At 38.9% G+C, this 27,785-nt stretch overlaps 2 protein-coding genes across 2 annotated transcripts in view; one reads left to right on the top strand and one right to left on the bottom strand.

Moving 5' to 3' along the window:
- Nucleotides 1–20,527, top strand: part of slc7a14 (solute carrier family 7 member 14) — a 30,409-nt gene extending 9,882 nt beyond the window's left edge. The window contains exons 2-10 of the mRNA XM_023951554.1: nt 5,919–6,412; nt 6,650–6,886; nt 9,042–9,259; nt 10,001–10,147; nt 12,191–12,399; nt 12,484–12,631; nt 14,961–15,456; nt 15,529–15,765; nt 15,894–20,527. Of these exons, the coding sequence (XP_023807322.1) occupies nt 6,106–6,412; nt 6,650–6,886; nt 9,042–9,259; nt 10,001–10,147; nt 12,191–12,399; nt 12,484–12,631; nt 14,961–15,456; nt 15,529–15,765; nt 15,894–16,189 (2,295 nt within the window). The 5' untranslated portion in view covers nt 5,919–6,105 and the 3' untranslated portion in view covers nt 16,190–20,527. The remainder of the gene's footprint in view (nt 1–5,918; nt 6,413–6,649; nt 6,887–9,041; nt 9,260–10,000; nt 10,148–12,190; nt 12,400–12,483; nt 12,632–14,960; nt 15,457–15,528; nt 15,766–15,893) is intronic.
- A 1,768-nt stretch (nt 20,528–22,295) lies between these two features.
- LOC101166173 (claudin-11) lies at nt 22,296–26,395 on the bottom strand. The gene is made up of 3 exons (XM_004082161.3): nt 25,999–26,395; nt 25,695–25,859; nt 22,296–23,445 (listed from the first exon to the last, which is right to left on the bottom strand). The coding sequence occupies exons 1-3, from the start codon at nt 26,222–26,224 to the stop codon at nt 23,177–23,179; spliced, it is 660 nt and encodes a 219-aa protein (XP_004082209.1). The 5' UTR covers nt 26,225–26,395; the 3' UTR covers nt 22,296–23,176.
- Nucleotides 26,396–27,785: the final 1,390 nt, after the last annotated feature.

Genomic DNA, 27,785 nt, shown 5'->3' with positions numbered 1-27,785 from the left:
ATTTTATTTGTATAGCCCAAAATCACAACAACAGTCGTCTCGATGGGCTTCGAAGTAAAACATGAAATCAAAAGGATCACGAATACAAAGAGTTCAATAGAAAAATACTAAAATGAACTAACAAACTGACTAAGCTATACTGGCATCCCTGCCCTTAGACCCCCCTTCGCGGTAAGGAAAAACTCCCAAAAAAAACGGATTCCGGAAAAAACGAAGAAACCTCAGGGGTGCCCACAGCTCAGCAGTTTAGTTTTAACTAAGCGTGTTCAAAATAAGACAAAGAACACAGTTGATGCACAAGAACACAAGATAACAGGATTAAAAATAAATCAGGATACACATTTTGCTGTGACTCAGATTTTCACCAAATAGTCTGCTCCTTCTTTTCTGCAGGTAAGGAAAATACGGCCAAGCTGCATTCCAAATCTAAACTCAAACTCAAACTTTATTTATTTATATAGCGCCTTTCATTTTGGTTAAAAACACAAAGCGCTTAACATAAAAACAGATAAAACAGTCATAAAAAGTGAAAGTTATTAAAAACAGAAAACAAAGGACAATCACACAAAGAAGGTACCCCTCCCTCACCACCCCCCGCCCCCACCCCCACCCCCACCCACCCAGTTACCCCACTAGAACCGTGAACAGAAAAAGAACTGCAGTTGAAGAAGGTCTGGCTTGGTACTGCTGCGAGGAAACGATATCATGGGGATCCATTCATTCCAAGGCCCAGCCGGACCACAGGGGCCATTACCGCAGCGCCCGCCCAACACAGGGCAGCCCAGGGCCCCATCCATGGCTATTAGACCACAGAGTGGGACCCCAGCCCGCCCAACCAGAACGGGCACCACAGCAACGGCATGCCCTACAGGTCAAGCTGGTGGTGCCTAAGAACGATGGATCCCCCAGAGGAAACACTGGAGTAAAAAAAATCAGAATAAAAAATAAAAATGATCATAAAATAACAACAATAAAAATAGAAAAAGATAAAAAATAAAATAAGATATAAGAATGTTAGTAATTAAAAAATAAAAAAAATAAAAACGTCAGTGATTAAAACATAACCTAAGAATCATTGGTAAAATAACAATAAAAAGAATTGCATATTAGAAACAAAGATAATAATAGTCCTTACAAGAAAATAAATAATTAAATATGTAAATAAATACCTCAATTAATAAATAGATGAATAATAAAAGACATAAGGAATGATCAAAGTTATATAAAAGCCAGACTAAAAAGGTGGGTCTTGAGCCTCTTCTTAAAAAAAGAAGAGGCTCAAGCCTTTTAAACTAAGCAGGTTGCCAGGTTGAAGGATCAGGAAAGCTTTTATCTTTATTAAGTCATTACAGTTCTCTCTGTACCATCAAGTCAATCCACTTATTCATGCAGCCCTCTTGATACAAGCAGATGTAGTGACAGAAATAGCCTTAGTCACAGCTGATTGGACAGAAGGATGGAAGTTCTGGAGAAAACCGGTGGTGATGGCTGTCATGACAAGGATTCAAATATTGATCTGATCTGCCTGTGGACGTAATTGTGTTCAGAAAAAAAGGGTTTTGAGGGAAGAAAATCTAATTTAAAATCATAAAACAAGATTTTAGTGAATGTTAGAAGAGGCACACCAATCTAAATTACTTTAACATCCTTTTCTACTGTTATTTGATATAAGTTTGTACTTTGGGGGATTTGTGGAGGCTTCACTGTCAACAATATGGACTACAGCTAAAACTAAAGTATATACCATTTACTGTATATGAGAACTGGACCTCTCCTCTCTCAAGTTCCTAACAGTGAGTAGCCACTGGCTCCACGAAGCCATATTTCTTTAGACTTCTTTTGAAAAACAAAGCTATCACTCAGTCATTATATTCGTTGGGATATTTATCCTACTACCTTGTTTTTTGCATGTTCTTTCCCCCCCCTTTTTTTCCGTGATATTTTATCTGTACGACGAGTTGTTCAAGTCATAAACTGGCCAATCAGATGCCTCGATAGAAGTGTGTGGTCTCATGTCAAACAGTCAAAATGTTTGATTGACAGATTCTCTGGAGCCTGTTTTCCAGTGCTAGGGGGTGTGGAATTCCAAAAAGCTCTCTTCTAAATGGTGAGAGTGGTTGTCATAGAAACGTTGACTACAATGCCATCGGAACAATTACTGCTTACTGACAACGCCAATGTGGTGATGGAAGTAACCCACTCATTGGGTGACGTCACACTCACTCAGTCCAGTTCTCATTTTCAGTCAATGGTATTTACAATTAATAAGTATTGATGCTTAAATCATATCTCCTGGTCCTGAAAAAAATGCCAGTATCTTGAGTATCTTGGTGCAAGAAACTCTTAGAAATTTCTAGCTAACGGTCAAGTCTCCAATTATTACCTCTTACCATTTTGTTCTTGCTAATTATTACTGAGGTACTTTAAAACAACAAATGGGGGCACAGTTGTAGGTTTGCTGTCACACGAACAGTAAAATTAGGAATGAAATCCTTTCTGTTGCTTCTGACAGGGAGGATTTGTTTTAAAGTTCAAGTCTCAAATCAGATTCTCTGTTCTCAGCCTATGAAACTTGGGTGAGTGCCCATTTATACGACAGTGGTGCTCCAGTTTGCCCTAAGCGTACTCACTCTACACTGGCAGTCCACGTGAGTGGGGTGGATGATGGGGGGTCACAGGAAAAGGTTAGATTTCCTTTAGCAGCACTAAACCCCGCCCTTAACACTTTCCCTTTGCTCTGCAGCCTGAACTTTACTTTATCCTTCACACTTTACTCTTAAATATGTTGATGTTGTCTTTGGGCTTCTGCTAAAGCTTTGGAGTAATTTTATGATCAAAGTGGAGGATTTTAACTTCCTCGCCAGTCTTTCTTTACCAAACTTCCTGTGAAGTCTTGAGGTTATGAACATCTACAAACTTTGTGCTGACAGTCACTGGTCATTTGTTGTTTTCTGAGGCTGCAATGGCCTTGTTTGTTGTTTTTAAGGTGCACCTAAAGATGAGTGTAGATTTACCTTCTGAAAGTACTGTTTGGATTGACTCCAATCGAAGTGTTCCGTGTCATGCGTTTTTGTGATTATGCAGGAAAGACGAAAAATCTACTGAAGCAATAATAACCTGGCACTAACCTTGCAACCTGAACAAAACCTTGCAAGTGACCATACAGGGCTAACAGCAAGCTGGTACCAAAAAAGAAATTCATGAGTCAGAGAAATCTTTTTTAACTGACGACATTTGATTCTCCCATTCTGATTCATTTACAGTCAATTACTGACGGTAATTGTTCTGTATTTATACCAAACCACTGGGTTTCCACCTTTCTGTTCAGGAAAGATAAAAACAAGACCAGCTCTTTGACCGCAGTTTTTCTGGTGCATGACTGTTCAAACAAATCCTAAGTAACTGTTGATCAAGTGTGGCAGGTGGCTATTATGAGCCAGTTTGAAAATGGGAAAATAAAAGGGTCAGAAAATTGATCTGCAGTTTTGTTTGTGTGAGGCACTCTCTGCGATACACTTTCTGAGATCCCATTTCTTTTGGTTAGTAGAAATTGTTGAATGTTATTAGATTCATGCACAAGCATCAGAGTCTCTCATTAAGGGGAATTTAAGCCACGTCTCGCCAGTTCTCTCTCTGTCGTCACAATATGACTTGTATTGTATCCACATCAGGCTTCAATCAAATGCTGATTAAAAATCGTTGTATTTATTTTTAGTGCTATATAGGTAAAAGTAGACCTTTAAATCATTCAAAAGGGGGAAAGCTAATTGCTAACACCGGAGCTTTAGCTCTTTTGACTATCAGAACTCTTCAAGTCTGTCGCAATCCAGGGGATTCTAAAGTGGAGAAAAGCAGCCTTGCGTCAATATGCAGCACTTTACAGTTGTAAAGTGCTTATGCAAACTGTGTAAATCAGTTGATACTGTCCCAGAGAAAAGCTGGATTGTTATGCTACACTTTACTATTGTAAAATGTTGCGTAACGTAAAGTGATGCATATTGGTGCAAAGCTAATATAAAAAGCCGCTTTTCTCCGTGTCAGAATCAGCTGATTCACGTTGCTCGTGTGAACGGTTGAAGAGTTAAGGGGTTTCAAAGAGTGTGTGTAATTTAGGCATCCCCGGTGATATCTCTTGTCAGTTAGAAAGGTTTGACTGGATTCAGCATTTTCAAAATAACTTTTGACTTAATTCAAAGACTTCTGAATTGATGAAAACTCATTTGTGACCAACATTTTTAACATCTTCTTCAGCGTCATCGATTTATCCAGTGACTTCTTTGACCAGATTGTTTTCATGTTCACACCTGTTACTCGAATCAAAGTTGGACTTGTCCTTCCTACTTCGAGTCATTTCAAGAAATCCCAAACATTCTTTGTTCTCAGCTTGTCAATGAAATCATAAATTGAGCTGGCTGCCGATGAGTCCCACTGAGTGCAGCCGCAACTTGAGCCCTGGTCTAGTCGTGTTAAACAGTTGGACAATAGCAGCCTTAAAGCTGAGAGGCAGAGTGGGAGAGCACAGTCTGCGCGCGTGTGTTTGTCGAATGTTTGCTTTCAGAACAGATGAATGGTGAGTGCTACTTCAGTGTTAAGAGGGAGTGACGGCGCAGGGTGGAGAGTGCTACAGCTGAGGACTGTTCCAGCTGTTATTTATTAGCTCTGATAAGCCTCCATTATCAGGCTCACCAATAACACCGTAGCAACAGGACTGAAGACAAAGCAATGAAGCATGTTTGACTGTCACAAGCTTTGTGAAGAAACTTCTTGATTCACCTCTGGTGATAGCGTTTACTAGCAGCAATACATTTAGCTGAAACTGTGTGACATCCAAGGGAAATCCTGGAATGTATTTATGAGGCTTATCAGTTTTGAAGTGAGGAAGCTTTGATTTTGCTATTAAAATTTGATTTGAATTGTTATGTCAAAAAAAAAAAAAACATCTTACTGTTAACTCATACATAAATTGTTGCAAAGTATTAGTGTTATTCATAAATATTAATTGCAAATCACCAAAAATGTTTAAAGAAATGACATGTGACTGATACTATTTATTTGGCCTGCCTAAAACTAAGTAAGAAATTAAATAGTCAAAATGGGGTTTAAAGAAAAGACAACTAATCTATCCAAGTTTTTTTATGGTATTGGTGAGAATATACTGTAATACAGGAAAACAATGAAATGTATGATTAAGAAAGGTGTAGATAATACATTAATTATCTTAGTGCAAGGCTTTTAAAAGTCTCTCTTTGTTGTTGGGGAATGTTCCCACATCTTATTTACGTCTTCGTTTACCTATTCTCTTTAAAAAAAAGCAGCAAAAACAAATGTTTATTAAAAAATATAACTTAAAATAAATCCCATTTTCTTTTATGTATTTATATTTAATGGCAGACTTTAATGGCAGTATTCCCTTTGATATAAAGCAGCAAAATGCACCCGTTCAATAAAAATATGTGTGCAGGTCTCTAGTAACAGCTTAATAATCTGCAAATTAGACCAATTTTGGAAATAAGATGTATTTTTTTTTAATGTGCAATATTAAAATTGCTCTTAATTTTCTGTGGCGACCCCTGACAGGATAAGCTGAAAGGTTAACAACAGCCCTTAAGAATATGAATTGTTTAGTACATTTAAGTAACACTGACTCATTGCTGTCTCTCTTTCCTTGTCAGCCAAAGCTAAATGATTGAGCATTTATGGCTGTTAGTAATGAACCCCACAACAATGACAACAGAACTGTGGGGAGTGAGCGTCTAATTACAAGCACCCCGTCAGGCTCCGCTGCACTGATTAGCAAACAGCATCTCAGCATTTAAGCTCCTCTGGATTGACTTGTGTTTTTCAAATGAAGCGCAGTGCATGATGGTATAAGGAAATATGCTGAAATGCTAAATAAATGAACTTTTTTTGTCTTTTAGGGAACTTCCTTTGTTATCATGTTGGGAATAACTAACATGGAATTCATCTGAACTGGAATCACAGGCTGCAGAAGTAACGCTACTCCCAAATTTTTAATTCAGGAGTTTTAGACGAACGACTTCTCAGCAAACGAGTCCAGTACCTGAAACATCCGAGAATCACTGACTGGCACCGCTCAACTTCAGGATGAGTGGTCTGGTGGGGAAGCTGGACCCTCGAAGGATACAATGGGGCTCAACATGGAATACTTTTACGTCCCGTGTTCTGAGGACCAAACCTGTGGAATCCATGTTGGATTCATCCACATCGGGTACCAGCTCCCATGGCACCAGACTGGCCCGGGTGTTGTCCACTGTGGACCTGGTATCTCTCGGCGTGGGCAGTTGTGTTGGGACAGGGATGTATGTGGTCTCAGGGCTTGTTGCTAAGGAGATGGCTGGCCCAGGGGTCATTGTGTCCTTCATTATCGCCGCTGTGGCCTCCATACTGTCAGGTAAGACTGGACCGGTGCTTTAATACTCTCATTGTGGAGTTATTAAACAGAAAATAATAAAAGGTGAATTCCTGTCATCATAAAACTGGCATGATTTATATCAGGGGTATGTTTGAAGTTACTAGGGTAGGACAACATTTTAGAGCTTGACAAAATTCTCTTATTAATATCTTAACTTGAGTTTGTCCAATAACTTCTATGGATCTGTCTGCTCTGCTGTCCATCCCCACCTCAAAGGAGTCTGTTATGCAGAGTTTGGTGTTCGCGTGCCTAAGACCACGGGTTCAGCCTACACGTACAGCTACGTGACGGTGGGCGAGTGCGTGGCCTTTTTTATCGGCTGGAACTTAATCCTGGAGTACCTCATCGGCACAGCGGCAGGAGCTTCGGCCCTCAGCAGCATGGCAGACTCTCTGGCCAATCACAGCATCAGCAACTTCATGATTTCACATATTGGAGTGCTCAATGGCTTGGGTAAGAACCACTGGTTATTTTGTTATTCAAATTCTAATGGATAAGAATTAAAGGCCCACTCCAATCGTCTTTTGATCTTTTGGAAAAGTGTTGCTAGTTGTTTTTTTGATCATTATTATGCCGTTTTTAGCCAAAAAAAAAAAAAACTATCGTTTTATAGGACATAGTTGGACGATTGGTGTGGAGTAAGCGCGCCACCATCTCCCATCATCCATCTGTATCCCCCACTCACCCACTAGCTTACAGCCAATCATAACTTCAATCTAAAATACGCGGTGTAACAAGAATCGCGGGCAACATCGCAACTATTCAGTGCCTTTGCTAGTATCTTATCATCTGTGGAACAGAATATTTTAACTAATTTAGCAACGACACAACTCATTGGCTTTACTTACCCACTGTCTCCTAGCTAACGATGCTGACTATTCAAGTTCAGCTTAAAGTTTGGAACACATATTTGTTACTTAAAACGTGACAACTCTGTTGGGAAGTATAATGTCATATCATATTGACAGTTTCACAGATAGAAAATATTTAAACATTTTCTATTTGTTTGACAAGAAAGTGAAAACAGTTTCCGCAAACCAAAACATTTCAAGTTTTCATGTTGTTAATGTTGGTGTGACAGAACACTAAGGGACACTGACTGAACAAAGACAAAAAAAAGGTTTAATTGTGTTCAATTTAGCGTAAATGACTGTCAACCTGTGATGTGAATAGTGTTGCCTTAATGGTTCACCTTTTAAGGTCTTACTGTTTTACAAAATTATTTTTTTCTGTGCACAGCACATTGTGTTTTCCATCCTCATTGGCTGTGGATCTCTATACCGTCTACTGTACAGCACAGAATTGACCTAATTGACATAAATCTTAAAATGCTGGGATGTCTTTGTTTTTTATTCTAAAATATTAGACTTTTTTCTGTAAAACAAGTGGAACTTTAGTAGTTCAAACAAGAGAGAAAATCTTAAAAATGTTAATGTCTGTCTAATAAATGTGTATGAAGTGTGTTTTGAGGGTTTTTTAGAGCCATAAGACATCAATAATAAAAATTAATTTCATCCCTTTGTGGATTTTGTCATATTGCAGGTTATTTTTAACTCCTGGTATAAATGATGGACCGCCAGGATAAATATAAGGTTGCTGCTGATACCACCATATTTATATCAAAATGGTTTTACTTATGCGGAATTAGAGCATTGTATTATCATTTATGCTGCTTGTACATCAGTATCTATTAAGATTTTCAAAGAAAAGACAACATTTTTAAAGATCAAATCCATTTTTTATCTTTGGTTTATCATAAGTAGAGTTGTCATAAGTAGAGTAGAATGACAGTGGTAAAAATCTGCTGACCTGACCTAAAAAACAAGATTAGATTAAATGTTTTCCTTTCTTTTTGTGTGTTTTTTTTAACATGTTGCTCAGCAAAGGTATTACTTACTTCACTGAAAAGAAGCCTTTTACTGTTCAGTGGGTAAGTATAGCTGGACTTTGGGATGGAATCACTCCTTAACTCTTAAACCCTAACCAAAATATTGATGCTGGGTCATGGGGACTGTCTGGGAAATGATCCAAACCCTGTTTGATGTTTTTGCAGCAAGCATTTAGATGCCATTTTGCTGCTTATGTTGGAAGTCACAACATAATGAGTTTTGAAATGATTCCTGGTACACATTTCCAGGTTAGAGTCATGGGAAGGATATTTGTTGGAACAGTGTCATGTATTACCTGGAATGCGTATCAGCACATTTTCAACTGAGATACAATGCATTGTCAGACTCTTCCTGTTGGCCATTAATGAAAACCAGTGGGATCAGCTCTGTTGTCTGAGCCAATATAAACCTAATGACCAATCACATAAAAGCATTCCCACCATGCAGTTTGGTAAAAGGTATCTATGGCTCGCTGCTCCATATCCTCACAAAAAGTGTCCTATTAATGTTGTTTTTTTAAATAAAAGTTGGTTCCCTGCTTTTTAAAGGCGAATGCGTTGACTTGACGACAAACGGCAAAAGCCTCCCTCGTTCGCGACAATTAGCACAAAAAAGTAACTATCAGTTTGATAGAATTATTTTGGTGTTTTTGGCTTCAGCTGTGACCAAATGACAGGTTTACATTGTTTAACTCTGGCATGTGTGTTCTTCCTCTGCAGGTAAAGGAGAGCAGTCATATCCAGACCTGCTGGCACTGCTTATAGCTCTTTTGGTGACGATTATAGTGGCTTTGGGAGTTAAGAACTCTGTTGGCTTCAACAACGTGCTGAACGTCATCAACCTCATAGTCTGGGTGTTCATGATGATTGCAGGGCTGTTTTTTGTCAATGGAGAGAACTGGGATGAGGGGAGATTCCTGCCCTTTGGCTGGTCTGGGGTATGAACACATGCAATCCACCCCCACTTAAACACGCAGTCCTATATATACTATACTATACTGGACACTTATTTCTATTTCATGGACACAGTTTTTATTCCATTAAATCTTCAGACCTACTTTAGTGAAGTGAAAATTTTTCTGTTGGATAAAAACAACATTCAGCTGATAACCACATGCAGGGCAATCGTTGCATTAATCCTAGACATTGCTAGAATGGACATAAAACAGTAAAAAACAAAGAATAATAAATCAAATGGTTTTAAAGTGAAAACAAGGACAGTCAGAAAATACTCATTATGTGGTAAACATCCCACTGCTGCTACCATGTGGTTCTTTTGATAGGTTCAGTTATTTTAAAGATTGACTTCTGTGATCCACCCCTAGTTCTTTAAATGTATTATTGGACTTTAATTTTTAAGGGCTCTGCCTCTTACAACAATAATCTAGGTAAACAAAAAAAACTATTCTGCTTCTTTATAACAGTAGAAATTTAATTGATGATATTAAAAAAAAGCTGTTAGCCTCACCTGTTTTATTGTTTATGTCTCTTCGCTACTACTAGGAGGTGCTTTAATTGGGAAATTTCTTTATTAATGTGACATTTTATAGGGATATTGATTATCAGACTGGATTGAAATAATATATTTTGCCTTTTAAGTTAATATGCAAGACAGCAGAATAAATCCTGTTGATTTTATTGTCCAGGCCATCACTTCTGTTGTTTTTTTTGTGTTGCAGGTGATGCAGGGTGCAGCTACCTGCTTCTATGCCTTCATTGGGTTTGACATCATTGCAACAACCGGAGAAGAGGCCAAAAGTCCCAACACCTCAATCCCATATGCCATTACTGCCTCACTCATCACTTGTCTCACTGCTTATGTCTCGGTGAGTAGCGCCTCTCACCACAAATATTTCATTTACCTAAACACGATTGCTTTTTTTTTTTTAAGAAATGTATGTTAATAGCAATGAGCTATTACTTACTGCAGGTCTTTTCAGGGCACACATCATCAACACAGTTTACCTAGCATATATTTTCACTAATTTAAATAGATAAAAATTATAAAAGTTGCAAAAAAATCCACTGTAGCACTTTGTGGTTAAATCTCACCTGTGAATCTTGTGTATTCAGCTTGCACAACCTCCATGCTGCGTAATGTATGCTGTATGCTTGTTACTGGAGGTGCTTTGTAAAAGCATCCAATCAGAGATGAGGAATTTTCTTACATTGCCTGAGGCAACGATTGCATCAACTTCAACTTCTCCTTTCATCACAGTAGCATCCATTCCTCCAAATCAACTTTCAAACCTTTTCTAAATCTCTACCTTGATTTCTCTCACGTAGGCACCTTGGAGTAACTTTCCTGCTCCTGCAGGAATTCTCTCCCTGCTGCTGTTCGATCTCCAGAATCCCTTTAATCAATGAGAACTGTTCACATCCCTTTTTTCAGGTGACATTGATGCAGCAATAATGAATCCTCCAAGATGATCAAACTAACCCAGATACTCCTTTGAGCAATCTCACTGACAGATTTTCAGGGACACTTTTGTTCCTTCCAACGTCTTCAGTAAATATGGTTGACTGAAGAAGAAAGCCTGTGAACACTGACTGAAGGAAGAGAGGTTAGGTTAAAGCTGAATCTTAAAGTGAATATGTTCTGAAATTAATATGTGACTATCGTAATGATGCCCTTTCATATCTGACATTTTCAATTACATTTTTCAAGCATGAAGTTTGACATCTTGGTAATTAGCATTTGATAGTTACTGTCATGTCTTTGCACAGGTAATTACTATGATTAGGAATTGCCAGTTAAAATCTCTGTAGATCTCATTTTTTACTTGTCCAGGTCAAAAATACAAACCTTCAATTTTAATGTCTTTAAAAATTTCCTAAATACTCTTAGCTGTTAACTGGTAAAAGTCTCTGGGTTACCAAGTTGTTGACGTTTTGTTTCCACCTTCCTCTCTTTCTCCATCCTGTTTTGATAAACCAGTCTCTGTTGTGAGGAGGGATTTGTGAAAGATGGCCCTGCATGACTTAGCGTGACACAAACGGATAAAAAGTAGAAAAATTGACACAGTGTTGGTGCAAAATTTTGGGGATTTGTCTTTTGTTTCATTAAGATGAATCAGTCATTCATTCTGACTTCTCTTATGCTGCATTCACACTGAGGATGTGACAAATGGAGTTCACACTGGACTATTGCTATCAGATACGAGCACATGTCCGCCATCTTGGAAGAGGCTTGGTGTGAAATGTTGAAGCAGTGCAAATCTTGCCCCAGGTTTTTTCTCTCACAGCTCTATTCTGATATATGACTGACTGGGTTCAGTGTGTTTTGTACGTAGAGCCCGAAAAATGGTCACAGAAACCTGCACAGTGAACATGAGTGTCTTGAACGTGATAGCCTAAAAGCTGCATATACATAGACTTTTCATCGAAAGTGATCGCTTAAATGCACGTTGCTGAGGGCAGTGTGAATGTAGATTTACACTTATGAGCTTTAGGGTTTGTTTTAGTCCAATTTGGCTTCTTGTACACTTGGTCACAACTGCCCTTAGAGTGGATGCAACTGACATTATCCTTAAATACTTCATGACATTTACCACATGCATGACAATTGTACATTTCATGACGTCCCTTGAGGTGGCTGCACAAGCCTCAAGGGATTTGCTGGACATAACTATACTCAATTTAGGATAAAGCTGCTATTCTCTATGACCCTCCGTGGGCCCTGAACAACCCAAAGACCGGCAGCACCCGTACAGGCCAACCCCTGTATGGCTGCATATGACTAAGCCTTTATCTCTTCTTGTGATGTCTGTGATGCAAAAAAAGTGAATGCTTTGTTTAGCAAGTGTGTAAAAATGTTTTGAAGGCAAATAGATACTTTTTTAACTAGTAACCCTTTATCTTCCACGCAGGTTTCTGTGATACTGACTCTGATGGTCCCATACAATGAGATTGATGCTGATGCCCCATTGATGGAGATGTTTGCAACACATGGCTGTATGTTCGCTAAGTATATTGTGGCGGTGGGATCTATAGCTGGACTGACTGTTTCTCTCCTGGGGTCCCTGTTTCCCATGCCCAGGGTCATCTACGCCATGGCAGGAGATGGCCTGCTATTTAAGTTAGTGTCATTGTGTCTTCAACGTGAAGTTAATGTCTCAAACTGCATAAATTTGAGTCTCTGTACTTTTTTTCATGTTTGCAGATTCCTGGCAAATGTTTCCACGTACACAGAGACTCCTGCTGTAGCCTGTGTGGTTTCAGGATTTCTTGCTGCCCTGCTCAGTCTTTTGGTCAGCCTCAGAGACCTCATAGAGATGATGTCCATCGGAACACTGCTGGCCTATACTCTTGTAAGTGGTGGATAATGGAGGGTGGATATTCCCTATTGATGTTTACTGGATGTCCCTGTGTCTGCCTACTGTCAGTCATTCCAATAGCACCAGACAAAGTTTGCTGCTCTACATGACTTGCTCTGGATCCTAGAGAATAATTAGTTTTGGTTGCTGTGTGTTTTAGCTCATTCTTTTGAAACTGAGTGTGTGTGTGCCTGTCAATGACATCATCACCTATCTTGCTATGTCTCATTATTTTAACTTACTGACAGGCGACAATTTACCTGAGTTTATAAATCCTAGATCAGGGGATTCAAACATATGACCCGCTGGCCGTGTCCGGCTCGCCAGATGGTTCAATCCGGCCCAGTCATGAAGAGTAAAAATTATAAGGATGTTTAAAGAAACAAGCACATTTCTAGTCCATTCCTGTGGCGGGTTATGATTTTTTTTAAAGAAATAAACTAAATGCGCAATTCCGCCACTATGGGGTGCAAAGGAAAAGCAAAACAGGTGAAACAGCATATCTCTGCACGTGCCAAAAGCGAAACCAAACAGCTCTGTGTCTGAGTAAGATGTAATCTGGTTCCGTGCAAGCCTCACCACTGTTGACACCGTGACACCCTAACGACCAAAATATTGTCAAAAAAAAAAAAAAAAAGTTGAAGTGGTGTGCTGAGTTTTATTTGTTCATGGAGCTGAATGCAAAACCTGCATACTTAGTATGTCATCAACAGGTCGCAGTGCTCAAAGAATACATTCAGCACCACTATGAGACTCACCATAAAGAAAAGTTTCACCATTTGCAGTTTAGAAAAGAGAAGATTACCAACTATTAGCTGGACTGAAAAATAACCATCTGCATTTACTGCAGCCGTCAGTGACGCCAGTGATGGAGCAGTGACAAACACCTTAATGCAAACAAGTTGGAGCAAACATCATAACCATTTCAAGATGGTGAACTTATTGAAAAACACTGAAGGTCGTAGAAGTCTTGTGCCCCAAAAAGCAGTCGACCTTTGCCAACACGAGTCAATCAAGAATTACGATTACAGATCCAACATCTCTGAGGAGACTTGGGTGGCCAAATGAAGGAATCCAGTCATTTATTGATTTTCGGCCGCTGTTGATGATAGCACCAACATCACGGATGTTGCACAGCTGTGCATATTTATTAGAGGTGTTAAAGAGACCGTCACAGCGGAGTTATAGATTTGATGGCCACAACAACAGCTGATAGTCATAGTCAGCTCTCTAGTAACAGTGCTGGACGATGTTGGAGTGAACTGGTCATGTGATGTCCGTGTGGGTACTGATGGCGTCCCATCAAATGTCAGGAAGAAGGCAGGTGTAGGCAGAAACCAGAAAAAGATTCTTGGACATTTCATTGTGTTTTGCTCACTTGAATGACAGTAAATGTGTTTCTGCACAGGATCTGAATCCTGATATTGATGGATGGGTGAAGTTTCAGGAGAGAAAGGAGGTTAACTCCAAATTCTTATGTTCACAAATTATTGCAAGTTTAATTTAGTTTAAATTTTCATTGATTGCACATTTACATTTTAGGCAGGTGTTTCATTTTTTTTCTGTAGCCCCTCTTGAGTTTATTATCGGGATTGCTTCAGTGTCAGATGTAAAATATTGAGTCTGTATAAAATTGAATAAACCAATTTTTTTTTTAAGTGAAATGCATTTTATTTGAAATCCATTGGCCTCTGTGACTGAATGTGTAATAACAAGCGATTAGGCTACCATGTTGGTTGAGGCATTTACTGACTCTTGTCTCTACTGTTGACTGTATATGAGAACTGGACTGAATACCTCCTTCCCCTTTGCGTTCCAAACAGGAAGTACTTGCGGGCAAGCTAAAAGTATGTGGTCTCACGTCCAGCGTTTGAAATATTTAATTAACAGATTCACCCAAGCCTGCTTTCAAGTGGTAGGGGTGTTCACTCCAGATTGGTTAGAGTGGTTGCCATAGAATTGTTGACTCAAATCAACTCGGACCAATCTCTGCTTTCTGACGACATTTGGTTCCAACATGGTGACGTCTGTTTTGCCAGAAAAAGAATTAACTTCATTTCGTTAGAGCTGAAAGTAAGTCATTTTCTATGGGTGATGCCACACTCACGCGGTCCGGTACTCACATGCGGTCAATGGTTCCAACTTACGTTAAAGGCATCATGTCTTCATATTTTGTAAATATATATAAAATAATATTCGATTTGAAGTATTTCTAATCGCATTGTTTGCTGGAAAATGTTTGTGAAAATATCTATAAAACTTTCTATTTTTAAGCCAAAAACCATAGTGAAAACTGAAAAATTCTCTGTTGCTCCTTCTGCAGGTGAGCCTTTGCGTTCTACTTTTACGTTACCAACCTGAGAGCGACATTCACGGCTTTGTTAACTTTCTCTCTGAGGAGCAAAACAAGAAGAGAAAAGAGGGTGTGCTGGCTGAGTGTGAGAAGGATGCATGCTCACCCACCAGTGAAACAGACGAATATGGAGGCGTGCCAACTAACACCTGTGGAGCCAAGAACCTGCCCTCGTTGGGTGACAACGAAATGCTGATTGGCAAACCAGATAAAAACGCGTACACTGCCAGCCACCCCAACTACGGCACAGTGGACATAACCTCAGGCATTGAAGCGGAGGAGTCAGAAGAAGGGATGTCCCGACGGCTGAAGAAACTGATTGGACCACGTTACTACACTTTGAGGATTCGACTCGGGCTCCCTGGAAAAATGGACAGGCCAACTCCAGCAACAGGGAAAACCGTCACAGTGTGTGTGCTGCTGCTCTTCATCCTGAACTTTGCTTTCTGCTCCTTCATCATCTTTGGTGAGAACACAGCAACACACTTTTAACATACAAGTATGGTAGATTTCTATTCATCCATTCTCTCTTTTCCAGGGGCCAACAGTATTGGGGAGGGTCGTTGGTGGGCCTTATTACTATTAATCCTCCTCATCATCCTCATTGCACTTCTGGTTATCATCATCCTCCAGCAGCCAGAGAACCCAAAGCGATTGCCCTATATGGCTCCCTGTGTGCCATTTGTACCTGCTTCAGCCATGCTGGTCAACATCTACCTCATGCTTAAGCTGTCTGCAATCACCTGGATACGGTTTTCTGTCTGGTGCCTCGTGGGTAAGAAGCGACTCTGGTTGTTGACCAAACTCAGTAAATAAAGAATTAGGTTGACTTTTTCGATCATAAGTTGTGTCTTTCAGATTTATTCTTCAGGACTGCTAAAAGTCTTGTCTCCTTTTATTCAGGGGTGCTCATCTATTTTGGCTACGGCATGTGGAATAGCACACTGGAGATCACAGCCAGAGAAAACGAGGTGCACGCATCCACCTACCAGCGCTACGATCAAGGTGTGGACGAAGGTTTCTGCGGCTTTGATGACGACTTCTACCCGCCTACGTCTGACGCCTGGAGCGCACCAGGGGAGGGGTCAAAGACGTCTCCCCCTAAAGCAAAACCTGAAAGTGATGGCTTTGCATCAACAGATGGACCCAGAACCATTGCTAACAATGGCCTTGCAGAGGAAGATCCGATGGATTTCTGAAGGGACTGACTCTGAGAACCTGAATGTACTGCCTTGTCTGCTGCCTGGGGGGGTGGGAGGGGAACGACGTGTGACTGCACAAACAACTGCGTGCGTGTTTGCATGCCTGCATGTGTGTGTAAGTGTTTGTAAATCTGACCCTTGGGCTAGATGGTTTCTGGGCAGTTGAACACCTCGGCTTTAACCGTATTTACCAAAGCTTGCCACACAGTTCCAGTATAAGTGTGAACGTCAAGGACATGGGAGTCTTGATAACTTCCCTTACAGCTCGCTCAATGAAGTCAACAACAACAACATCCAACACAAAGAGAAGGCCAGGAAGAAAAGTGCAAACAAAACAAAAGATAAGATTAAATGTGCACCATGAATCATATGAATGTTCTCAGCCACTTGTGAACTGATTACAGACAGAAATAACACTGGAGGCATGAGTGTTACAAAGATGAGACAGTTGAATCAGCAACTCCTTTCCTGTTTCGAGCTTAGGTGGACAGAAAAGTTGGCTAACAGCACGGCATGCCCAGATGACTTCCTGGCCAGGTCTTTTTATGATCCTTTATTACGAAAAACACACCACACACACTGAAACTAAGTATGACACAAAAGCATTTCATACCTCTAACACAATTCTTTTATTTAAAAAAAATCTAGCCTGTTTTTGCTTTTCTTTTGTTAAAATCTAGCCCAAGGGACTGAAATGGATATGGAAATGGGTGTTGATGTTTTCTGTGACAAATAGTTTTTGGACTTTGCTTGCAATAGTGCCTTCATATTCTGTATGTGACTTTCTGGTTTTGTCTGTTTTTCTACTTTCATTCTTGCTTGTGTATATGTGTGTACAGTGTCTACTGCGGGTGCACAAAAACCTTTTTATTTGTGGGTGAAAAGTGGGAATTTTTATGGCTGTGAATTTGAGTTAATTTGCTTGTTTTGTTTACCTTGTTATGTCCCAGCATGAAGCTCAGTACTCAACCCACCTTCAGAAAAGCATCCCATGGTGCTCTGTACAACACACGCTCATTATTGGGATTTAAAAGATTAGAAAGTTAACAAAAAAACTGTATCAGAAAAAAGGTGAGATCCTTGCTGGCAACCTAATGGAGCTTTTCCTTTTAACCAAAAATTTAGTTTGAGCAAATTAAGGAAACCAGTCAACACTTTTTCCTGTCTGTAGTTAAAAAGAAAATGAATCTAAATGTAGCTCTACTGTGTTCCAATGTCCTCCCACCATCACATTTTCCTCTGTTTTCTGTTTTTGACTCCTGCATCAGGAATTTTCCAACTCACAACGAGGACTTCCATATTTCTGATGGGGCAGTTGCACAACAATCCCACCCGTTTCATATTCATTCCTTTCTTTTGTTTGACTTACATTTGTGAACTCTGGCTATCATCAAGCCACTCAACCACAGTTCTTCCTTCATATGTGCGCAAGAACATTATAGTGGTTCAAATCAATCAGTTTTAAGTGATGTTTGCATCGAAGGCCTTGTCTGGTCAAAATGCCTGTGGACCTCTGCTATTTTGAAAATAGAATTGTTTTGTTTGTAGTATTATTTTGGCCTTGCCAAAAATTAACGTGAGCTCATTTAAAGACCTTAAAATCAGGCCATTGCTGCCCTCACAGTCAGAATGAATTTATGATTTCATGTGGTGATAAGCATAATAATACTAATCCTAAATCAGCATATTATTGTGTAAATGCAAATCTTTATTTTTATTTTTTGGAAAATGTAACTAAAGAGGGGACACAATTATAACCTTTGTGAAGATTACTGAGCTCCTTGGTCAGGTGAGCTCTATACTTATCTGTGCTATTTTTGCGTATTTTATTTTCTTGGAAACAGCTTGAGCATCACACTTTAGTCAGCCCTGTTCCACATTCACATTTAGTGTAAGATGCATGGCAACATTTTGCAACAGAGACACTGTCACATCATGAAACTAGGATTCCCAGGAAGCTATGATTATTGTTTTTAAATGGTGCACCAAACAAAGATCTAACTTTTTTCTGTCACTTTTCATGTTCAGCACAAAATAATCTGCAAATAATTTGCATCTAATTGTGAAATTTCAGAGTATAGGGAGCATAACATTGTTTGCAAACATGCAAGCAGATTGGACATGCTGTAGAAATGGATCTTGCACTGATCAGAGATTGGGAAATGCATATAAATCAGTTCACCATAAAAGGTCGCTAGATTGGACCCTGTGCAGACAGAAATATGATTAGACTGTGCAGAGTGCATTTCTCGCAGCATTAAGGTGCTCTGCATGACCCACATACTGTATATTGCTGCATCAGTCCCTTCCAGGGAAGCCTTATTTGTCCAATGCACTAAAAATGAGACTGCCACGCTAGCTAAAACCATGCTTTTAGTTCTGAGTCAACCCCCCCCCAGAAAAAAAAACCTGTAATGTCCTAAATCCCTTTGACAACGAGTGCAAGAATGAAATTGTAAAATAGATACTTAATTATAAGTAAGGAACAGCAAAGAGATGTTTTCAATGATTTGATCAAATAGATTTTTATGGTTTATGTGATTTTCTACCCAAATGTAAATGTAAATAATAAAGTAAAACATAGAATATGTCAGATTTTAGGAAGTTATAGTTAATTAAGAGTGTTCACCAATAAACTATATTTAGTTCAAATGGGACTAAATATTTGTTCATTTTTTGTTAAACCTTCTCTGTTCAAGCAAATGCTTTAAGAGTAACTGATGAATTTATTGAAAATGTTGATTGAAAGTCAACTCTTAGTTTTTAGGTTGCACATTAAAGATGACAAAATGTAGCTAATAAACTGTCAAACATTAATGAGATTAAAACCATCAGTGCTGAACGTGCGATTCTGTATATTGATCATGAAAATAATGGAACTTTCTTGCTATTTTATGCTTAACCAAAACAAGACACGTAGACTCAGGCAGTCCTACACCTTACTCTAAACTGTAATTAACTTCCCACATCTCCCTGCTTGCTGTGAGGATGAATGAATGAATGACTGATCGACATCGCTTTGTTCAGTGCTAATGTTTGTGAATGTGTGTTTGTGGTTTAGAGTGACTATCTGCTGAATGTAAAAGCATGCTTTGCGCACGAAGTCCAGTTGATAAATGTTGCAACTTGCATGCGGTGAGGCGTTCAAGCAGAACACAACTGACATTGAACCAAACCAACCAGAAGCTTTGATCTTTAACCTGCTTTGCTGCTCTTTTTCTGGAAGAACACATCAGTCCAAACGATCTTTGTTCTGCTTTATAGGACCCAACAAAACCAAATCAGACTTTATATGATGTTGCTTCTCTAAAAAGAATCATTCTTGGGCTAAAAAAGCAACTGTACAAAATTGTGTTCTGTTGGTCTTTTAGATAGGACCGCGTATCAACAACATTCCCACAATCTCTTTAATGTATCTACAGTACGCCTGTCTTTTTTATCAAACATCAAGCCAAAGTATTGATGTTTGTTTACTTTACACTTACTGTAGTTTCTTAAAAAAGGTGACACACCATACAACAGAGCTATATCCTTTTCTTAAAAATCTCTGCTTATAAGTTACTTTACCATAAAAGACTCGTTTTTTTTTTTGGTCTGTACCCTAATCATCAATCAGACCAGTGGTTTATTTAGGTCTTCTATTAGTTTCTGATGGTATTAAAGCTAAAAGATAAGACAGTATTGCCTTTCCGGCATTAGTTAGTCTTGCACAAAGCAGCAAGAGAAGCAGAAGTGAAGGAGTAAAACAAAAAGTATTTTTCTAAAGCTGTTTCCTACCCACAGGCCTTCCTTAACGATGGGTAAACTAAGTAAAATTATGCCTGTTTTGTTTTGGTACGAGGAAACGAGGGATTAAAGATAAAAGTCTATTTTTAACACTTGTCTGCAACAGTTGAACCGAAACATTGAATCTTTTTCTTTGAGGGATTTTAAAATTCTTGCTTTAGACATCCAGAGGAGTTCATGACGGAAAATTACAGAAACTTATTTTAGTACATTAGGATACAGAGAACATGTAATATTGCTTTCGAGTAAGCTACTGTTTGCTTGTTTTGTCTCGGAGAAGTGTACAATGCTCTTCCTGTGCTCTGTGTTCGCTGTGGCCGGTCGGTGTTGCACTTGTTAAGGTTGAATTCTCTCCCGACGACTCTGTATTCTTTTCTTCTCTTCGATATACTTTGGGAAAATGTTGTATAATATTGTTGTTTTAATGTTCTACTTTTTTTCTTTAAAGGTTTCTTCCATATGTGTGCTTCATTCACTCCTTGGTGCACTTTTGTTTCTCAGTTGTTGATGCATCCATGCAACAATGAAAATGATTTATTGCAAATACTACTCAGGCTGGTTCATTTGTTGCGTTTCGTACCTCAGTACTGGTTGAAGTGTGTAGATCACAATAATGAAAAAGACAAAAAAAGGTTTTGGTCTGGATCAGGGGTCTGCCGGCACCACTTGACGCTCTTTTCTATCTCCACTCTGGCTCTTTGGCTTTACAGAAACATGCCAAAAAGAATTAACTGGTCAATCAGTTATTTGACACACACTGTAATAAATCCAACTTAAATTTTTTGACTTAACAAAATCTTAGTTAGAATAATCTGAGTTCTGCTGATCAATTCAACAATTTAAGTCAGTTCAGTAAGTTAAGGTAGTTGTACACTTCAACATTATCTGTTGAGCTGTCTGTACTTATATATCAAAGTTGCAGTTCATAAAGTTCTGTGAACTTTTCTTTTTTAATTGTGAAACGCGGGAATGCTAACTTTTGGAGTTGGCATTGTCCACTGAGTGACTGGTTTGTCAAGAAGCGTCTGCAGAAGTTTTAACTCTTATTTACTGACAAAAGTATTCTAATCAATTATATATATGCATTTTATTTTGAAAGGAAATTGTATGTGCTTGTGTCTAAAGTAAAACATGTGGAAATTGTTGTATAGAGAAAAGTATAACACAGCTATAATTTAATTTTTGTAAACATTCAAAAGCTACATTTAAAGAAGTTTTGGTCAGTAAGAAATGGGACCAAATGTCTCTTTTCAGATACATTAAATTATAAATTATGATAAATTATGTAGTTTATTGTTTGGAAATTGATTTTTTTATCTATATTTCTTCATCTTCAACAAAAAAAATTCACTGCATTAATAAATAATACACATTTTTACAATACAAATACATAATTTGTGTTATATCTGGCACGAATAATAAACTGCGTAAGAAATAGATAGATTATGCATTCAGTTTCCCCTCAGGTTTATTGACATAGGCCACTTTTCATCAAGTCGGAACATTTCTGGGATTGTTTTTCTTTCTTTTCTTCACAGCTTTTGGGAGGATCTTTGTAAGTTTTGGGAGATTTTCTGAGCAGGAGTAAAACAAGCAAACCATGTCGGCGAACACCGGATCCTCCTGAACAAAACACTAGATCTCCCTTCAGAAAACAAGTGATAGCACTGGCTGGATTTGAGAGGAATAAACCGCTACGGCTGTTAGTCGATTAGAGGAAACAGATCCCGTGTTCAAACATTTCAACTGTGATGATGACAGGCCACAGTTTAAGACAGCCTTGTTACAGTGTATCATGGCAGTCAATACGGGACAGCTTGTTTGCTCCATGCCTCCTGTAGACCAGATCGCTCTGTGCCGGGAACAGCATCACATTGCGGGAACACACACCCTCAGATGACCCACCTGCATCCACAGGCGTGCCAGGAAATTCACATCAAAAATGACAGTATGTGAAATGCAGAAAAGATGATATCTTTGTGTCTGTTTCAGGATAAGCTGAGGACAAATGGAAGCACATTTTGTTTTCAGAGTTTCATATCTGTGCTGTTACTCAGTGACCTTGATGTTGTATCTGCTCTGTGTGGCTTCAGACTCATTGGAACAGGCTCTTCTGTGCTTCTCCCCCAGAAGGTCACTGTGGCAAATGACATTGCAACAGTGTTTCCTCTGCTTGGGATGATGGTAAATTGAGGATGTGTGTCACAGATGTGCAGCAGAACTGAAAAGAAAGCTCTACTTCTATTTTTGCATCTTCCTTCTGGGTTTTGACATAATCACATGGCAGAAAGAGCAGGTAAATAATTCAGAGGACAGATTTTCAAATCACTTTTTTATTTATTTGAAAAACAACAAACGTCTGTTGTTGACGCTGAATCCCCTCAGGAAAGTCCTTTGGAAAGCCACTGTGTGAAGGCAGCTTTCCTTTTTGTCACATTATTAGTATATGATAAACAGAAGTTAGTAGAAATTAAAAATAAGATTTGGTTTTTCTTTTCACATGACAGGATTACTCCTCAGGATGTTTTACAGTGCAAATTCTGACACTTTAACGCAAAACTTTTCGACTAAGCTAAGCTGTGAAAACAGCTACAACCAATGGAATCAGTTTAAAAGTTTTCAAAAACTGTCAGAGAATAATCAATATTTAAAAACAAAGTGAAAAAAAAGCATTTACAGTTATTTCAACCACAAAAATACAAAATGATTTCAGTTTATTTAAAAAATATTCATAAAAAATTATATTAAAAGAAAAAATAAGGAAAAAATGTAAAGAAAAACATTTTTTTTGAATAGATTTGAGTAATAGCAGGACAATAGACAGCTCTGCAGGCAGTCGATCAGGAGATGAGTGTATTACTGGAGCAAAGGAATTCTAGCCCAAATCACACCCAGCGGAGGATGAAAAAGCTCAACCCAAACAGTCTTTTTTCTATTGCTAATTAACTGTTTGTGTTTGTCATTTTCTCAATCTGCCATATCCCTTACGTCACTGGGTTACCGGAGCTCGTCCAGGCCACTGTTGGGCGAAGGCGGTGTACACACCAAGCAGGTCGCCGGTCTGTCGCAGAGCGTATGTTAATTCAAAACCATTTATGCAAGGAGTGAGTTTATCTGCATCTAAGCTGAATCTGAATGTAAGCGTCCTCTTTTGTTAAAACGCAAAGCCACAGTCCTTCATCCACATCCAGAAACCTCTCAGACGTGGGCGCTTTTGGCATGGTTGGTGGTGGAGGGGGCCGGCATTTGGCCTCCCCCCTGCTTTGAGTAGTTAAAGCGGTTGTTTTCCTGGTATGGGCGGGAAGATGGGGGAGAGGAATCGGATGAGCAGGCAAGGATGGCGCCACCCAGCAGGCAGAAAACGGTGCCCACCCATCCAGTGTAGAGAGAAAAGCCAAAGTACGTGAACTCCTGGTCATAGAAGGCGGCATAGGGAAACCAGATGGTGGACACTAAACCACATAATCCTGGTGAGACGAAAAAAGAATAGTTTAAGGATACGTAATATTTTAAACTCACAAAAATATTTTTATTGTGGGAGAAACGGTGATAGCAAAGCTATTTTTATCCACACTAGCACAGAATGTCTTTTGGTAATAATAGATATCATCTGCAGCTGTCTTTCCTAATGAACGACAGAAGTCCATTTTGGGACGAAGGAGGAGAAATGGAGGATTCTAATGCCAAGATTCTTTGGAAAGCACATTGAGATCCAACACCTCCACAAACTGGTGTGAACAATTTGAGGTGAACAGAAAGAAAAAAAAGCACAAAGATGTAAGACATCAGAAAAAATAGTTGCACAACCATGACGTTTAGAAACACAGATTCACCCCAACACTGGATATTAATCATTTGCAAAAAATGAGTATGACTGCTGAATTGGCTTTTTTAAATGTAAAAGCAGGCTTGCTCAACAATTAGGACTTCTTATATAATGAAAATATTGGTGCAATGAAAAGGCTTGGCCATCGCCTACAGTCACAACCCACAGCTTTTTTCAGCACAATAACAGGAGTTCTTTATTGTTTCAGGTGTAAAACCACCAAAGGCCCGTTGTGATTCACAACTACTGTCTCTAAAGGCCAAAGACTTGCAGCACATACAGGTTTTTTCCAGTTTTCAGCTAAAACATGTGCCTTTTTGAGTCATGTGTCCCCCCCCCCCCCCCATCTTTTTCTAGGAAACCAATGTGTGCATTTATGCACACACACATGTTGAAGTATAAATCTAAAAAGGACCAAATGCTTTTTAAATATTTGGTGCACTTTGCCTGTTTGGGCATCTCAAATATTTTAGGAAAGATCTTGAGTTCAGAGATGTCATCTATGTTTGTTTATTTATAAATAAGCCTCTATGAGCAAATGTGATAAATATGTGTGTGTGTGTTTGTTTTGAAGTATTTTATATATGCTTTATTAAATATAGGTTTTGAAGCTTTAAAAAATAATTATTGGCTTTTATCTTATTTTGTCCTGTTTTTATTTTTCATTTTTACAGACTGGAAAAGTGATCTGGACCGTGACTCTAAAACTGTGACACAATCCAAACCATCACTTTTTTAACAGTCACATCCCACAAAAACAACAATTTTGACTATGCCAGTTGTTCATATCCAGTCATATAAACAGGATATGTGAAAATTGATGAAAATGAAGATGTTAACTAAAATAATAATAATAATTAATATAATAATAATAACTGAAAATAATGTCTAAAAATATTTAAAATGTCTTTAAAAGCAAACCAGTATATTGATTTAAAATGTTAATCATTAGGAGCTGCATTTATTTTGTTTTTTTATTTTTTTGTAACCAATACAAGACCATTGACTTTTTTTTGTATTTTGGCTTCATAACGGTGCATCAGAGGTTTTTGAATGCTTGATCTCTTATTCACTTTGAACAGAGCAGCCAAAACCATGACGGATTAAAGTCTCATTAAAGACTTTCTGAAGTTCCTCCAGCCTTATGCTCAATTCTGCCACTGTTTGCCAAAGAAAGAACAACATATGTTAGATATTTTCCCCCGAACAAACACGAGGAAGAAGCACAGAAATCTTTCCAACTGAATCCCACCAACAGGAAGTGAACAAAAAAAAGAGCTGGGTGTTGGCTACAGGTTCAAGCTGTGACACATTTTACGTACCATAGCTGAAATGGGCAACATGGGAAGTGTGAAAAAAACAGAAAAAGCAGTGAAGAAAAAAAATCTCACTTTTCCAAAGTGGAGTTTCTAAGAAAAAAACAAGTCAGAGCGGCAGCTCAGTTCTCACTGATAACAGCTTTTGTTTGTGTAGATGCTGAGCTGTGGAAAGAATACAACACAGATGCAGGTGTTGGAGTTCAGTCCTTTTCCAGGAAAGAAGTCCGGGGAAAATGCTGCTCCGCCAAATATTTATAATTACAGTAATTTGGGCAGCGAGGGAGAGAATGTGTCTCCAGAAAAAGCTGGGTGTGGATGAGTGTAGGTGGGTGACAGGAATGTGATGGGGTCTGAAGGGAAGGGGTTCACGTGCTTGAGGCCCTCCATGTGTGTTACCCCCCTGGGAGGAAAAGCAGTCATACCTAACATCCTCTGCTCTGAAACCTGGAAGCATCTGAGGGGATGTTGGATCAGGTCAAAGTTTGGAAGTTTGGAGGATGTTGAGCTGAGTTTTTTTTCTTTTTTTTCTGCTCTGTCTGCAGAACTCATCTGCTTTCAGTGAGGATCTTACCAACTAGAAGAAGGAGAACCCCTCCCAGAATTGCACGCTTATTCTTGGAGCTCTGGAGGTCATTTCCAAGGTTGATGCAGGGCATGGACATGAGCAGAATTCCCGCCGCTGGGAGACCAAGGATGGAGGCTATGATCATCAGGGCTCGAGTGGTCTGAATGTAAACTGCAGGATCAGGAAAAATATCCATTAGGTATCAAAATGTAGACAGTTTTACTGAAATTTGACACAAAATGGTTGAAAGCAAATAAATAAGTTGCTGTGCAACTCAAGAAAACAAATTTTTTTTAGAGGTTATTTCTACCTGGCAGGTCAAAGATCTGAGTTAGGGACTGGCAGTGGGAATTTCCTGCGCGGAGTACACAGTTGGCCCAGGGACCCATGGCTCTATAGTCGTCCATCATCTTGCAGACGCTCATACCATGGTGGCATGTGTGCACCCAGTCGTTTGTAGCTGTGGCGATTATGATGCCCAGCCAACCGAGGAAGCCGAGGAGAAAGCCGCTCAGCTGGACACAAGAGTTTGCCATGGTGCTGAATGTGCGTAAGTGTCCCTTCTCCCAGGGTAGGAAAACTGTTGGAAAGTCTTTAAATGAAACACAAGTAAACTCACAAAAATCTGATTATTCCAAGAAAAAATCCCAGTTTAGTTCCCCAGTCCAGGTATTTCCATCAGAGACCCAGTCGCTCGCTTCCAAAGAGTGAAGCCGTAAAATACCATCGTAAGCTTTATGTAGAAAAATGTCCAAACTTTCAACCAATCAGAGTTCACACAGAAAAAAAACCCTCCTGTGTTTGTATGTGGTTGTCTTGGAAGCTGAGAATATTTAAAAAGAATGCTGCTTCCATCTGCTGGTCAGAGTGGACTTTTTCAAGTGTCCACCATAAATGTGTTACAAAGTCTGTCTATCTACTCTTCATGTGTAAAACGTTAGGATTTTGATAAAATAAGTTACTGATGCAGTAAAATCAACTGATTGAAAAAGTTTTGTTGACAAAACTGTGAGCTTTATTTTGGGTTTATTTTACGTGGTATTATTTTATGTGGTAATACATTACCACAATCAATCAGTCGTTGGTAATGGGAATGACCTAAACCATTTTAAAATAGTTTCAAAATAAAGTTGTTTTAATATTGCCAAAAGTAACATTTGGATAGAGGCACAGTAGGTTTATTTAACCCTTGTACTATCCTAGGCACTTTAACATTGGGAGTTGGGTCATCTAGACCCACTAGACAGTGCTCTGAACCTTTTTTCTTCAATGATTTGTGATCCTCACTGGTGTCCATGGATTACATGAAATCTTTCCACCTTTATCCACCTTGGTCATGCTAGGGAGAACACCTCAATGTAAGGGTGGGGTCATCTCAGATAGCACAAGGGTTACGATCAGGTTTTGGAGCATTTTACAAAAACCTAACGATTTTGAACAGAAATTGTTTTACTCTGCCTTTACATGACGTCACATCAAGGAACCACCAAAGTAGACGACACACACGATGACAATGGCAGAAGACACCGTGCAAAAAGTTTTCAAGCCATCATTATGGACCAATGTGCGGAAGCAATTTGGATTTTTTTACCCAAACGTTTTACAAAAAGTCACTAGCCATTTGAAGCCTTTCGTAAAATCCAATGACAACATGACTAATCTTTGTGACCCCAAAGGTGGAATTTTTATGTTGAAAAACAGCAGTGGGCTGAACTGTTTTCATTAATTCTTAAACACTTGTTTGTTTGTACACATATTTCATTTACACTTTTCATTTTTTGCAAGAAATCCCAGTAATCTGGAAAACTTCACCTGCCCTGTTCAGTATTCAGGTTTTTATCTCTGAGTCACACTAGGTGACGTTTTGGCTAAAGATGACCTGAATAATATTTAGGTCAGTGAATCAGATCGTTCAAAATGATTAAATATTGATTATAAATTGTATTGGCAACCACTAACTACTATATTAATCGAATCATTGTCAAAATGAATCGTTAAACCCCTAGTGGAAAAGGTTTTGATTTGATCACATCTTCCAATATAAATAACTTTGTTTCCACAGCAAGTCAGAGTTGGGCAAATTGACATCTGTGAATC

The sequence above is a fragment of the Oryzias latipes genome, chromosome 22 (genome assembly GCF_002234675.1).
Source record: "Oryzias latipes chromosome 22, ASM223467v1".
NCBI classification, from domain to species: Eukaryota; Metazoa; Chordata; class Actinopteri; order Beloniformes; family Adrianichthyidae; genus Oryzias; species Oryzias latipes.
The sequence above is the reverse complement of the archived record's forward strand: the minus strand, read 5'-3'. Positions and strand labels throughout refer to the sequence as shown.